This window comes from Chenopodium quinoa, unplaced genomic scaffold, assembly GCF_001683475.1.
Source record: "Chenopodium quinoa cultivar QQ74 unplaced genomic scaffold, ASM168347v1, whole genome shotgun sequence".
Lineage (NCBI taxonomy): Eukaryota > Viridiplantae > Streptophyta > Magnoliopsida > Caryophyllales > Amaranthaceae > Chenopodium > Chenopodium quinoa.
Window position 1 is genome coordinate 2,525,561 of NW_018742980.1, and position 12,873 is coordinate 2,538,433.

Here is a 12,873-nt window from a genome sequence, read left to right on the forward strand (position 1 = left end):
TAATTTTTGCCAAATAGTTAGAACTTTAACGGCACAGATATTGGATATCCGAGTTATCCGATCCGAAAATTTTAGATATTAGAATATCAGATATCCGAAATTCTCGAATCGGATATCGGATATCAAATATCAGATATCCGATCCGTGCTCACCCCAGGTGTAGCATTTAAACTCAATTGGACACAGGAAGAAAATTCATGGGTTGAAGATTTTGCCTCCTGCCTTGCATCTTTTGTAAGTTACATATAGAATAACAATGATGAGTGAAGTAAAACTGAAAAACAGGATAGAATTCAGTACGTTTCCAAATTTCCAGTTAGATAGTCTTCAATATGAAAGCACAACAGTCTCCCAAAACACTAGCAAAGAAACTTTTTGACACTGCAATATGGTCCCTGAGAAAAAAATATTACACACCAAGAACTAAACTGAAGCTTCTCGCCGGCGCGTAAAATCTTCAATCCATCCATCACTTCAACTTTGAAAAAGATTCTGCAAACGAGCTGATTTTGAAAACAGACAACCTGTATAGAAATATAACAATAAGCTGCTATAAAAGACGAGGTCTCTGCCATCTTACAGGAAAACCTGGACCTGCACACCTTGACAAACTACGTAAGATTAAACATTAAACGACCAAAAAAAATACTGGGATAGTTCCCACTAAAGCATGAAACCAAACCTATAACATATTTGCAACTGATTTCCAGGCGGATGGGAATACATTTCATTCTCCATATTGCTTATGAACCAATATATCATGTTCTGGAAAATAACAAGATTAATGCAAGTGCAACTGAATACTAAAGACTCAAAACTGCTGAACGATAGGAAAGGCTAAAAGCTATTCTAAATTTCTAACCAGCTGGCAACACTTAACTGGCATTCTCAAAAACATTAGATCAGCTGGGTTAATGTAAAGAGAAAGGATTGACTTTGTTAAATTTAATCAATGTGCAATTCTAGTATGCCAAATAGTTTTAACTCCCAAACTTGATTCAAGGATTGACTATATAGCCAAAAAAAAAAAAATAAAAAAAAAATAAAAAAAAAAAAACAATAGTCCCCTCCCTCCAAGTGTAACCACTTTCACCATTCCTGTTTTATTTTTGGACAACATAGCTAGGTTGTTAGGTTTAACCACTTTCACTCTTCCTGTTATTTTTTTGAAGCCAACATATAACTAATGTTCAGCTCATAATATAACCTTAAAACAATACATAGTCCCCTCCCTCCAAGTGTAAACAGCTTATTAATTTATCATAATAAAGTCAGCCATTCTGTACTCGTGTACTTCATCAAACATAATTGATTAAAATCTTTAAGGAATTGTATTGCATTATCTTAAAAATAGTAAAACTTCTATCTTTGAATAATTTTTAATAAATACTAAGTATACAAAAAGCATGTCAAATACAAAGCTTTAACTACTCTGTAGGTTCATTAACACAAATTTCCATATTCATTAATCATAATTGCTCTTTGTGTTTAAGTTGATTTGTTTTGTTAATGAAAACAGCTTTAAGTATGCACGCACGTGATAACCAGTGACCTTGCACCAGCATAGCCCACTAGGCCCGCGTGCAGTGCTGTGCCATAAAAATGCCTGGGCCAGGACCATAGTCACCCCAGACCGGCCAGGCCATGTGACCACTGCAAACTCGTAAAAAAAAATAGAAGAGATTGGGCTTGAAAGAGAAAAATGTGACCTTTACAAGTTAAAAAGGGGGAAAAAAAAAACAAAACAAAACAAAAAAAAACCTTTAAGAGATAAAGATTGGACAGAAGTTCTTGCTTTAATCTTGTTTAATTAGAAATTTTTTCATTTACCATTTCAAAAGTTGGAAAAAAGGTTCTACTTTCATTATCTTTAAGCAGTGAACCTGTACTCCACCTGCACAGTGGAAAATGGGTGGTAAGCTATAACCTTCTATGGGGCTGTTTAAAAAGGGCAAAATATGATTTATCAAGTTCTTATCCTGAGAAGACATATACTTCAATCTATTTGAAACAGGGTAGATGATGCATACCAAAAGTAGTGAATGTTGTCTGCTAAACCACTTCATCCATTTACTGTTGAGGACGGTCATAGTAATCCTCCCCATTCTCCACGGACCCGTTCGCATGGTTATCATTGGCATCATGACTAACATCATTATTCCCATTATCAGTCTGGTCTCTTTCCCTGTTCCACTGCTCAATCTTTGCTCTTCTTTCCTCACTATTCTCCCTCACTGGACTCCTATCCCTTCTACCTACAGGACTTCTTCCCCTATGCCCAGGGCTACGGCTTCTAGGCCTCCTACCCTTGTCAGGGTATCGCTGATTTCTATCATCCTCTCTTCTACCACCATATCCACCACGGCCACCATGTGGACGATCTCCATGTCCCCTATCTCCATGTCCCCGATGTCGTGGAGGACTATGACTTCTACTACGGCTACGCCTCCTTCTATACCTTCCAAACAACTGACGTCTGAGCTCCCTGAAATTGATGTAAACAACCAAAACAAGCATGTTACTAAAAAGTATAAATCTAGCCATCCAACCAAATAAAGAGGGTGATAACACAAAAATCACCTGCTTATTTTTTTCAAATGCATAAAGTTGCAGTAACCTCCACGGTTGCACACATTCTCTTCATACTGCCTGCATGTTGCTTCCCTGAAGTCTGTTACAGGAGAGAAGTCGACAATAATTGGACGGCCTGCAAAATATAATATAAAATGGCATCAGAGCTGCTGTAGAAACTTGATACAAAAACTTTTTTCACTGCTCTCCAGAAGAATTTCATGATTACTCAAAGAGGGTTGAAAAATTCATCAAAGCATGGGAGATCATCATTGTTACTTTCTTCTCATGGGTCATTCAGACCAGAACATGATTCATGGAATTATGGCCCTTCAATTAACCATTGAGCAATGTAATACATTATAGATTCAGTAAAAAAAAAAGAAATAAGAAAAAAAATCAGTGGAAAAAAAGGAATAACAAATCTATTCAGTGGAAACAAAGTATTGGAGGGAAAGAGATTACCTATTTAATTAAATAAAAGTACAAACAAAAAGCATCACAACAAAACAAACATGGTGCAAGGAATTCTATCAGAAGTATAAGATAATATACCAGCATAAAACCTTCCACTCAAGTTCCTAACAGCTTCAGCAGCATGTTCTTCCTCTCGAAATTGCACGTAAACATTGCCCACCTGCACCAGAAGAGGAAACAGGGAATGGAAACCACTGTCAAAACTTGTACAGTTGCACTCGTATATGATAATTTAAGCAATCAGGGTAAGGTAATCGGAAACAATACCATGTGGTCAGCCAAATTGTCACAAATGTTGAGACTCTCAATCTCCCCGTACTTGTTTAGTTCCTCGAATAAATCCTCATAGAAATCCTGCACATTTAATTTAAAACATCAAACTATCAACATATCATCTATCTAATGATCAACTTAAAGATTGAAACAAAAACAGACGGAAGTCCCAACAATTTCAAGCATAACAAAGAGCAAAAAAGCAGATTGATTACATAACAATTAAGCATCACCAAATTAAAGTTTACTAAACCGAACACAAAAATCTAGCAGTGTAATAATCTCACCCATAAACTGAAATACAAACCCCAAAATCTCAACGGAACACGAAAAGCTAAAAATCCGACAGTTCAATAACACAACATCACCAGCAGATAAATTTCATTACAGTTCAACCAAAAACAGAGAAATCTTCAAAACTTAAAACTTGAACAAACTATTCAATACAAATTAAACTACAGCAAACCCTAATTTTTAAAAAAAAAAATAAAAAAGGTTATATAGTATTAAATTATACTATCATGATATCTCGAAAAAATTGAGAACAAATCAGATTAAATATAACCCAAATCTACCACAAACAGCAACCAAACACAAATCCCAAAAAAAAAAATCAAAAACCCTAAACACGAATTAACAAAATAAAAAACCCTAAAAAAACTCAAACCTCAAAGTGTTGTTGAATTTTGGTAGGATCAAGAGGCTGGCCTTGAGGATCAACACCAGGAGTAATCATATCAGGGCGTTGATACATGTTAGCAAGCAGCAAAGTAGGGCTGATACTGGGCTTAGTATGAAGCCTTGAACATCGATCGCCATGTCTGCAAGCTCCGATCTTGAAGTAGAATGGACAGTTCACTCTATCTTTCTCTGTCCCGAATATCGAAGCTAAATGTTCCGCCATTGTTGTACTTTCTCTCTCCTCTCTGAGGGTTGGGTTTCAGTTTGACGACGTTGGAGATTTTGAGGATTTTGGGGAATTTTCTTTTTATAGGGTTTATTTTATTTATTTAAGGGTTGTATATTTATTATTATTAATATAAATTGTTTTTAGATTTGATTAACAATTAAGCAAGTTTGCCCGAGTGGTTAAGGGGGAAGACTTAAGATCTTCTGCACATAAGTGCGCGTGGGTTCGAACCCCACAGCTTGCAAAATTATAGGCTTTCGATTTTTTTTTCCTAAGAAAATTTTAAAATTAGATATTTAAAAATTTTGCCGATAACAACATCGAACAGTGATTTATTATGATTTAAATTATTTAAAATACTAGAAATCATCTCTTTTATTTTAAGACCTAAAAATTATCCTTAGATATTAAAGTACTATATGGAAGTTCAGGTTTTTTCATCTAAGATTTTTAATTATTTGATTTATTGTATTGTATTTAATAATTTTAGACAAAATTACAAAAGTTTAATATATTTTTTTTTTACTATAATTTATAATGAATTTATTAAATATAAATAAATTGTAAATATGATATATATTAAATATACAACATCTAATCGTATGTCATTACATAAACAAATAATCGTTAAGTATCCTAAATTACTAAGATTTATTTAGAAAAGATATTTAATTTATACTAATTTCCATGCAAAAGATTAATTTAACTATTATAACAAAAGATGGAAGCCCATGCGATGCACGGTTTTTTATACTAAATCTCATGAAAAGATTATTTTCTTAATTAAACCCTATAATTTTTTTATTATTTTGCTTGTTAGAAAACGGATAATTTGTTTTATTTTTATGCAACTTATAATGCGACCTTTATTTACTAATATTAGTTATATGAAAATTATAAGTATGATAGATGTTAGAATAAAATCATAATCATGTTCGTATTTATTTAACCTATGATTCGTTTGTATAACGAAAACACATTGTTCCACTATGCATATATAGTTATAGAATCACTATTATTCTTTCACAAACAATAACTTAGACCACCATTACTCTTTTACTCCGTATCAACTTTATACAATGAAAAATTAATAAAGTAAACCCAAAACTACAGGGTTAAAATGAAGACGGTGGGAGTAATAGTAAAAGATATGACTTTATAAATTTTTAAATAGTTAGATGAAATATATATATACTACCAAGAGTGTTGCATTACTAAAATTAATCTAATTAAAAAAAAATCTTTATAATGAAATTTCATTATGATATGTCCTTAATAATAGAGTTATATGTATACACTACTACAATGATTTTTACAATAATAATATAGATATTCTACCATAAACTATAATACACAAAAAAATTATCAAAGACATCTCTTACACTCTTTAATTTTTTTTTTCCCTACTATTATAACATTATAGTTGACTTAGGGCCTGTTCTGATTTACTGAACTGAACTGAATATTTTATGAGAGAAGGAAATTAGGAATTGAACTGAACTGAACTGAGCTGAAAATAAGCTGAAGAGAATAGCCCCTTACTTTTCCAATCCACACATTTCTCTTTGTGCTTGAAGAAATTTCTTTCAATTGGCGAATGGACACAGAATAATTAATATTAAGTTACAATTAAGTTTTTTAACAAAATTTAATACGATAAGTAACATATATAATTAGATTAGGTAAAATAAAACAAAACATACATCTTATAAAATAATGAATAACAATCAATTTATTTTGTTTATCATCAGAAAGCCTTGATATACTTACATTATTTCCAATATTTTTTGTTAATCAACGAATTAGACTTGAAAAAAATTCACACCATGAAAAAGTGTAGATAAATAATATTCACATGTTTGTGTTTTTTGTATAGTATAGTATATATATATATATATATATATATATATATATATATATATATATATATATATATATATATATATATATTGTCTATTTACAATTGAAAAAAAAGAATCAAAATTATATTTTTGAGCGGATGTATACAAATCTTTAATATCATCCTATCTTATATATATATGTGGAGTAGCAAATAAATCTCTTATAAAAAATTTTACCTAAACATGAAACGGGTTGCTAGATAAGATAAAAATTGAACATTTTGGTTTTTTTTTTTTTTTTTTTTTGAAGAATATTGATTTTTTTTAAAAAAAAAAATTGAAGAATATTAGTTAATTATTAATAATTTATATTTCTTTATAATTGTTTTTTTTAAAAAAAAATTGATTGAACATTTTCTTAAAAACAAAATGAACATATATTTTCCTTTTTCAAATATTTAATTTTAAAGAGTTTGTATATAATAAATTTATAGTTTTTTTAATTTAAAATATCATCTTTTAAAAAAGATAATTTTTAGTTTTAAAATAATTTAAATCTTAATAAATCATTATTCTTCATTTTACCTACGTGGCAAAAAATTTAAATTTCATTCGTCACTTTTACTTATGTGGCGAGTGAATTTTTTAATTCTAAAATAAAATACAAATCTAACTTTTAATTGGTTGAAATAATACCTTTGCTTACTGGCGCGCCAAATGCTCTCGAAAAATGCCTACTTTATTTATATATAATATTAGATTAGATTAGATTATTTTAAGAAACTTAAAATTATCATTCATATATATATATATATATATATATATATATATATAAGAGTTTTATTAAAATATCCCACGAGCTTAAATATAATTTAGTTATATTATGGTAACCCAATTTAATGAGGGAAATTTGAGGTAGTCCCACGGCTTTTTTTTTTTTGTGTGGCCAGTCATACCGTGCGACAAGCTGACTGGTGTGGCCAGCCATACCGTGCGACAAACTGACACGCACCAAAACATTGATTAGGTAATTCTTGACCGACCGAATAACCCCTAACCGACCGAGTAAATCCCTCACCGATTCAGTAAACTTTGACCGAATAACCCCGTCCACAATATGTGTCCAGCCACACATGAAAATTTGTGATTTAAATATGTAATTTCTTTTTAATTGTATTTAGGAAATTTGATCTTTTTAAACCATTTACATAATACATATATATAGACTTGTCCAATGGGTTAGGGGCCCATTTAAAGCCATGACCCAACCCTTTTATAAAAGGGTTTTATCCATCCAATATTTAAATGGGGCGGGCTTTTAAAGGGTTATTAAATAATGGGTTTTTAAAGGGTTGGGTCTAAGTTAAAAAGGGCTGAAATTGGGTAACTCTTATGAAGCTTTTTTTATCCTAATTTTTCTGTTTCTAAAACTTCCTAACATCAAATTATGATACCTTGAAAATAAAAATTCTCAATTTCCCCCAAATTATGAACCCTAAAAAAAAAATTCTCGGATTCCTAACGTCAATCTTCTTGCTGCTGCTCTCAATCTTCAATTTATCACCCTTCATTGAATTTTGGACTAATTGTCACTCGTCTTTCTCTCTCTTCACTACAGCGCCCTCCAAAAATGGCGTTCTTTTTAGTCTTCTGGAACCACCACTTCCATCTTTTTCTTCTTCTTCACCGCGCTCTTTCTTCGCCGATTCTCTTTCCACTTCTAGAACTTTCTCTACCAATGCTATCGACAAATCTGAAGTTCCTACTCCCATTGATTATAGGTACTTAATCAATTTTTTCTATGTATGTTGTAATTTTAAGAATTTAGAGTTTTTTGGACTATATTTAGTTATTTAGTTTGGAACTGCGGAGAATTGAATTGGGGATTTTTTTGGAACTTGCTAATTTAGAATTTGATTTGGGTTAATTTTAAATTATAACCCTTTCGAAGTTTTGACTGTTGAAATTGAAAATTAGTATACAATTCTTTGTTTGTATAATTGTGTGATGGTGTTTATAAGTTTTTTTTAGGGATTATTTGCTTGCTTGAATATTTTTGAAGAATACTTGATTAATTAGATGAATGAGCAGCTTAAGAACAATGCAAATTCCAATCTTAGTCACTAATTGTCACTTTTATTTAATGGTGATAACTCTCATAGTACTATAGTAGGTGATATGAACTATTTTCATAATACAATGTGTTGGATTTCAAATTTTATTGTCCGAAATTTATCCTGTACTTTTCCGGAGTTTTACGATACCAATATACTTGCTTTGTAATTTTATTTCTAAGACCCTTATAAGGCCCCTGAAAGACCCTCTATAATTCTTTTATATTGTGTTTATTTCATGGTTGTTGTAGTTTGTTTATACATTTTGAATGGGCTGGGCTTAATGGCCCATGGACAAGCTCGACTCATTTCGGATTAGGCTTGGCCTGGCCCGGCCCGACCCATTTCATATAAAGCCCTGACTAGTCCGTTAAACAGGTCTACGTATATAGTAAAATGATTTGTGACAAATTTACATAGTTTTTTTTTTTTGGAAAATTTTACATAGTTTTATGACACTTCTTAATCCATTTCACATAAAGTTTAAGGCTAACAACTTTAAATGTGACTAATTTGTGTGTCAATTCATCTAAGTTAAACTTTTGAAAAGAAAGCAATAATGGAATGATTTCTCCTTCGAATCCTTCATAAAGTTATATAGATTGTGTGAAATATTTAATTTTATTATTTCGTGGGTAAACTTAACATCGTGAAATAACACTTTAGTAGGTTTGTTGGTTAAGTGAAAACCAAAATATATTGCACACAAGTGCACATGCGACTTGAATCTCATGTTTTGTTTACCTTTTTAAATATGATTGGATTGTATGTGAGTTGATCAGCTCTAGGATTGATTATACTCAATGAAGTTTCATCTTCTTTTGAAAAGAAAAGACCATTTTCTTATAATTAGAAAATTTCATTTTTTTTACACTGAATAATGGAATAATGTAAACAAATTATTTTATTTAATATATTGCCAACTTACCAATAATTTCATTGATACATCCTTATAATAGATAGAAGAACACTGGAAATAACTGAAAACCCAAATATCAAATATACAACCCCTAATTTATAACTAGATAACCCCTCATTTATGACTAACCAACCCTTATAATACAACTCTTGATTTATATAATTGAGTAACTTTTAAAAAACTAAATAAGTAACCTTGCAATACTAAGTAACCTTAAAAAAAACTAATTAAGCCATAAAAGATTAATTATTAAAGTGACCCATTAACTACTTATTAAATAAAAAATTTAGTAACCCTTGATTTATGACTGATCAACCCTTAAAAATACAAGTAACCTCTGATTTATAATAAGGTAACCCTTAAAAATACAAGTAATCCCTGATTTATAATAAGGTAACCCTTAAAATATTGTTTAGAAATTCTAATCGAGCTTGATATTTACAATTCTATGATATCTCACATAGTTATACATTACTGTAGATTGTTAAAAGAAAATGATATTTTCCAAGAAATTTTTGGTAAAAAAATAAAAAAAAAAAAAGAAAAAAGAAAAAGAAAAAGAAAAAGAAAAAGTAAGATTACAAATTGACTTCACCCAAATTAAATGAATAAAAATATTTTGTTTCCCACAAATATAATTGTAAAACGCTCACTAACTTGAGATTAAAGTTACTCACTGTTGTTTTTTTTTTGTAAAAAAAAAAGGTAAATTGCTTATTGTTACTTGTGGGCCTGTGGCTCGCTATTTCCCTCTTAGATGTTTTCCTCACAAAACATGTTATGGAGTGAATTGCCAAACACCTCCAAGGTTCCCTTATTTGTAAAAGTCCAAAGGGCACCTAGAATCTTCCACACGAAGATGAAGAAACATAGCCACATTCATACTAATATTTTAAAATAGAAAACTTAAAGAACACTTGTCCTTTTCTTGATTATCTGATTTTTGCTTTTTTTTTTTCCGGTTTTAACTAAAGTGTAAAAAAAAAAAAAAAAAAAAAATTCCTACAATTCAATTCCCTCAAAAAAGATATCAATCTTTATTTGTGTCTCTTGGGTTTTACTAAATTTCATTATATAAATTTTCAATTACACACAAAAAAAAAAAAAAAAAGAAGTTTATTTTCCCTCTCTCTAACTTTTTACTCTTTCTCTATTTACCCTAATTCTACCGTTTCTTTCTTTCATCTGTAATTTATATTAAGTAATTTAAAAAAAAAAAATTGTCGACATGTATACAAACTTCAAAAAATAATAGCGTTATTGAATTTAAGGGAGCAATCAAAGGTATATTTTCTCACCTTTATTTACAATTGGGTTTTTTCTTTCAAATTTCTTTTCACTTTTTCGTTGTTTTGTATTTAATCATTTTTTAACAAATTGTGTTTTAGAATTTTGTCTAGGTTTTTATAAAACTTTGTATAATTTTTTTTTTTCTTTTTCAATGTTTAAAGATATTTTTTTTCTAATTTTTTTTAATTAATCATGTGTCGCTTTTATTTTTATTTTTCTTCAGATCTTGATTTTTTAAGTTTACGTAGGATTTTAATATTTTACAATTTGTTTTTGAATTTTTGGTTGATAGGTGTTTAATCGGTTTTTTTAAGAAGTAAGAATTGTGTATTAAAATTTCGTTTGGATTTTTTAAAAGATTTGCATAATTAATTTTTTTTTTTACAATGTTTATATATCGAGTTTTTTTAATTCTATTTAAAATATATTTTATTTTGTTATATATTTCCTTTTCATTTTTTAAGATCTCAATTCAATTTTTTTTTTTTTACTTCGTTTTTGCCTATGGTTTTCGTTTATTGTGTTTTTAATACTATTTTTGTAAACCTGAATAAGATTTGCAAAATAATTTTTTTATTTATTCTATGTAATTTTAATTACGTTGTTAAATTGTTATTTCAACTTATTGCTATCATGATGCTTTACAGGAGACAGAGTAGTTATTTTTATTCTTTCCTAGATGCTACATTGTATTTTCATTATATATATTTTTAAATCTTTTTTGAAATTTTACATTTTTTTTTGAAACCTTTTGAAATTTTTGAAATTTTACATTCTACTCTATATATTTTTCTATTTTCAGTTTTCTATTCTTTTAAGTATTGTTGATTTTATTTGTTAATTGGTGATTTTATGTGTTTTGTAGGTGAAAAACTAAATATTCAACAAAGGAACAATATATTTGGATTGGAACTATAATATATAATTTCATGAAGAGACAATTGGAATAATTTAATAAGAATTTTATATGATTAGTGTTTCGGGGTTTTCTGATGTCCTGCGGGAGAGTTACAATTCCGAGACTGGAACCGGACGCCTGTACCTGCAAAATAACGGAGACTCCTGAGAGCTCCGCCTCCAACGGTCAAGTTAGTACCTGATTAAGGAGTGATTAATACGGAAATTAAAGTAATAAGATCTCTCTAGGTGAGAGTGTTTAATGTTGGTAATCTGCGTCGTTAGCGAGATTAGCCGGTTATTAGTGTTCCGTAATGTTTCTGTTCTTCTCTTGATTTCTTGATCTGCCTAATTAATGAGGATTAATTAAGTATTTATAGCCTTGAGAAGCGTGCCACTCTCTAGGTTTAGGGTAAACCTAGGGTTGACCGGGCCTCTATACTGGATTGGGCCTTGTTGGCCGGTTTTCCCATTTGGCATGGGTGGACACGTGGCGTGCCTCGATTGGTCCGTAGAGGACGTATCTGTGATTGACACGTGGCAGGCTCCTATTGGCCTTCGTGAAGGACACGTGGCGGAACCTGGTTGGTCCACTTGTCAGACGGTGATTGGTGGATAAAAATCCCCTAATCATTTGCCCCTCACAGGTGGCACGTGACTGGTCACGTGTCGCCTGTGACAGGTGTCGCACGGTGACAGGCGACGGCCTGCTACAGGTGTCACCTTGCAAATGGCCGAGAGATTTTCCCGCCCAAATTTTGAATTTGGAAGCGACCCTTCGCCTCCTCACTTTGCCTATATAAGGAAGTGCTGACTTCGGTCATTTTCACATTTGAGAACTTTGCGAGAACATTCGGACCCCTGAACTTGCTCTGACATTTCGGACCTTTTCTGCCTACCGCCTGTTCTGACAAGCCGACTGCACCGGACTTCCAGAACTTCATCAACCGTCACTCGTTCAGGTAACTCAGTTCTCTTACTCTTAATTTTCTTTTTATTTTTTGAAATGGCACCACGGAAGCACACGACACGACCTAAGTTAGTGATCAGCCGGTCACCGGGGACGGCTGAATCTAGGACTAGGAGTGCCGCCTGCCCTTTTCTGGACCCATCTTTGCCCTTTATACAAAGTCCGACTGTATCTGTGTCTATGCAGAACGTGATGGCCAGAACAAAAAAGACTGCTATGATATCAAACTCAGACGGCTCCTCCCAAAGGGTGCTCATTAGTGAAACATCTGACCAGGCGCCAGATGTAGAATTGAAACGAGGCGGCTGCCAAGCCGACAGTTCTGAGAGAGGGGCCAAGGTGGTCCTTTCCCATCTTACCATTGACATGTCTAATTTTCCTCCTGCTCATTCTAAGGGAGAGGAGGCGGGCCCCTCTGGGAGAGGGGAGGAGTCGTCCTCTTCGGACTCGTCAGAGGACGAGTCCGAGTCCAGCTCTTCTGGCCACAGTTCTCCAGGCTCAGAAGAAAGACATAGCCGCCTACAAGAGGCGAGACTTTCTCATGCAGTTGAGAAGGGGGACAATTGGGCGGAGCCGTCCGCCTCTTACAGAGAGGAAAACGCCCCCTACTA

The 12,873-nt window shown here is 31.8% G+C and overlaps 1 protein-coding gene and 1 non-coding gene across 9 annotated transcripts; one reads left to right on the top strand and one right to left on the bottom strand.

The window, feature by feature from the left end:
- Positions 1 to 198: 198 nt before the first annotated feature.
- Positions 199 to 4,297, bottom strand: LOC110729394 (splicing factor U2af small subunit B-like). Of its 8 annotated transcripts, none has more exons than XR_002512919.1 (7): positions 3,989 to 4,297; positions 3,316 to 3,402; positions 3,127 to 3,208; positions 2,581 to 2,707; positions 2,031 to 2,485; positions 1,831 to 1,894; positions 199 to 524 (listed from the first exon to the last, which is right to left on the bottom strand). XR_002512919.1 is itself a non-coding variant. In XM_021909135.1 (6 exons), the coding sequence occupies exons 1-5, from the start codon at positions 4,223 to 4,225 to the stop codon at positions 2,071 to 2,073; spliced, it is 948 nt and encodes a 315-aa protein (XP_021764827.1). In that variant the 5' UTR covers positions 4,226 to 4,297; the 3' UTR covers positions 199 to 524; positions 2,031 to 2,070. The 8 variants fall into 8 exon arrangements, 4 of the variants coding, with proteins under 4 accessions (XP_021764827.1, XP_021764829.1, XP_021764828.1 ...); XR_002512918.1 differs by having other exon boundaries at positions 199 to 594; XR_002512917.1 differs by having other exon boundaries at positions 199 to 611.
- A 95-nt stretch (positions 4,298 to 4,392) lies between these two features.
- TRNAL-UAA lies at positions 4,393 to 4,475 on the top strand. Its single transcript has one exon. It is a non-coding gene; the product is annotated as a tRNA-Leu (tRNA).
- The last annotated feature ends 8,398 nt before the right edge of the window (positions 4,476 to 12,873 follow it).

Excerpts from the sequence above, each read along its gene's own strand:
- LOC110729394 (XM_021909135.1), bottom strand. The coding sequence starts at position 4,225 with ATGGCGGAACATTTAGCTTCGATATTCGGGACAGAGAAAGATAGAGTG. Across the intron at positions 3,209-3,315 it reads ACAATTTGGCTGACCACATG|GTGGGCAATGTTTACGTGCA; the intron begins GTATTGTTTCCG and ends CTTCTGGTGCAG. Across the intron at positions 2,486-2,580 it reads CATTTGAAAAAAATAAGCAG|GGAGCTCAGACGTCAGTTGT; the intron begins GTGATTTTTGTG and ends CATCAATTTCAG.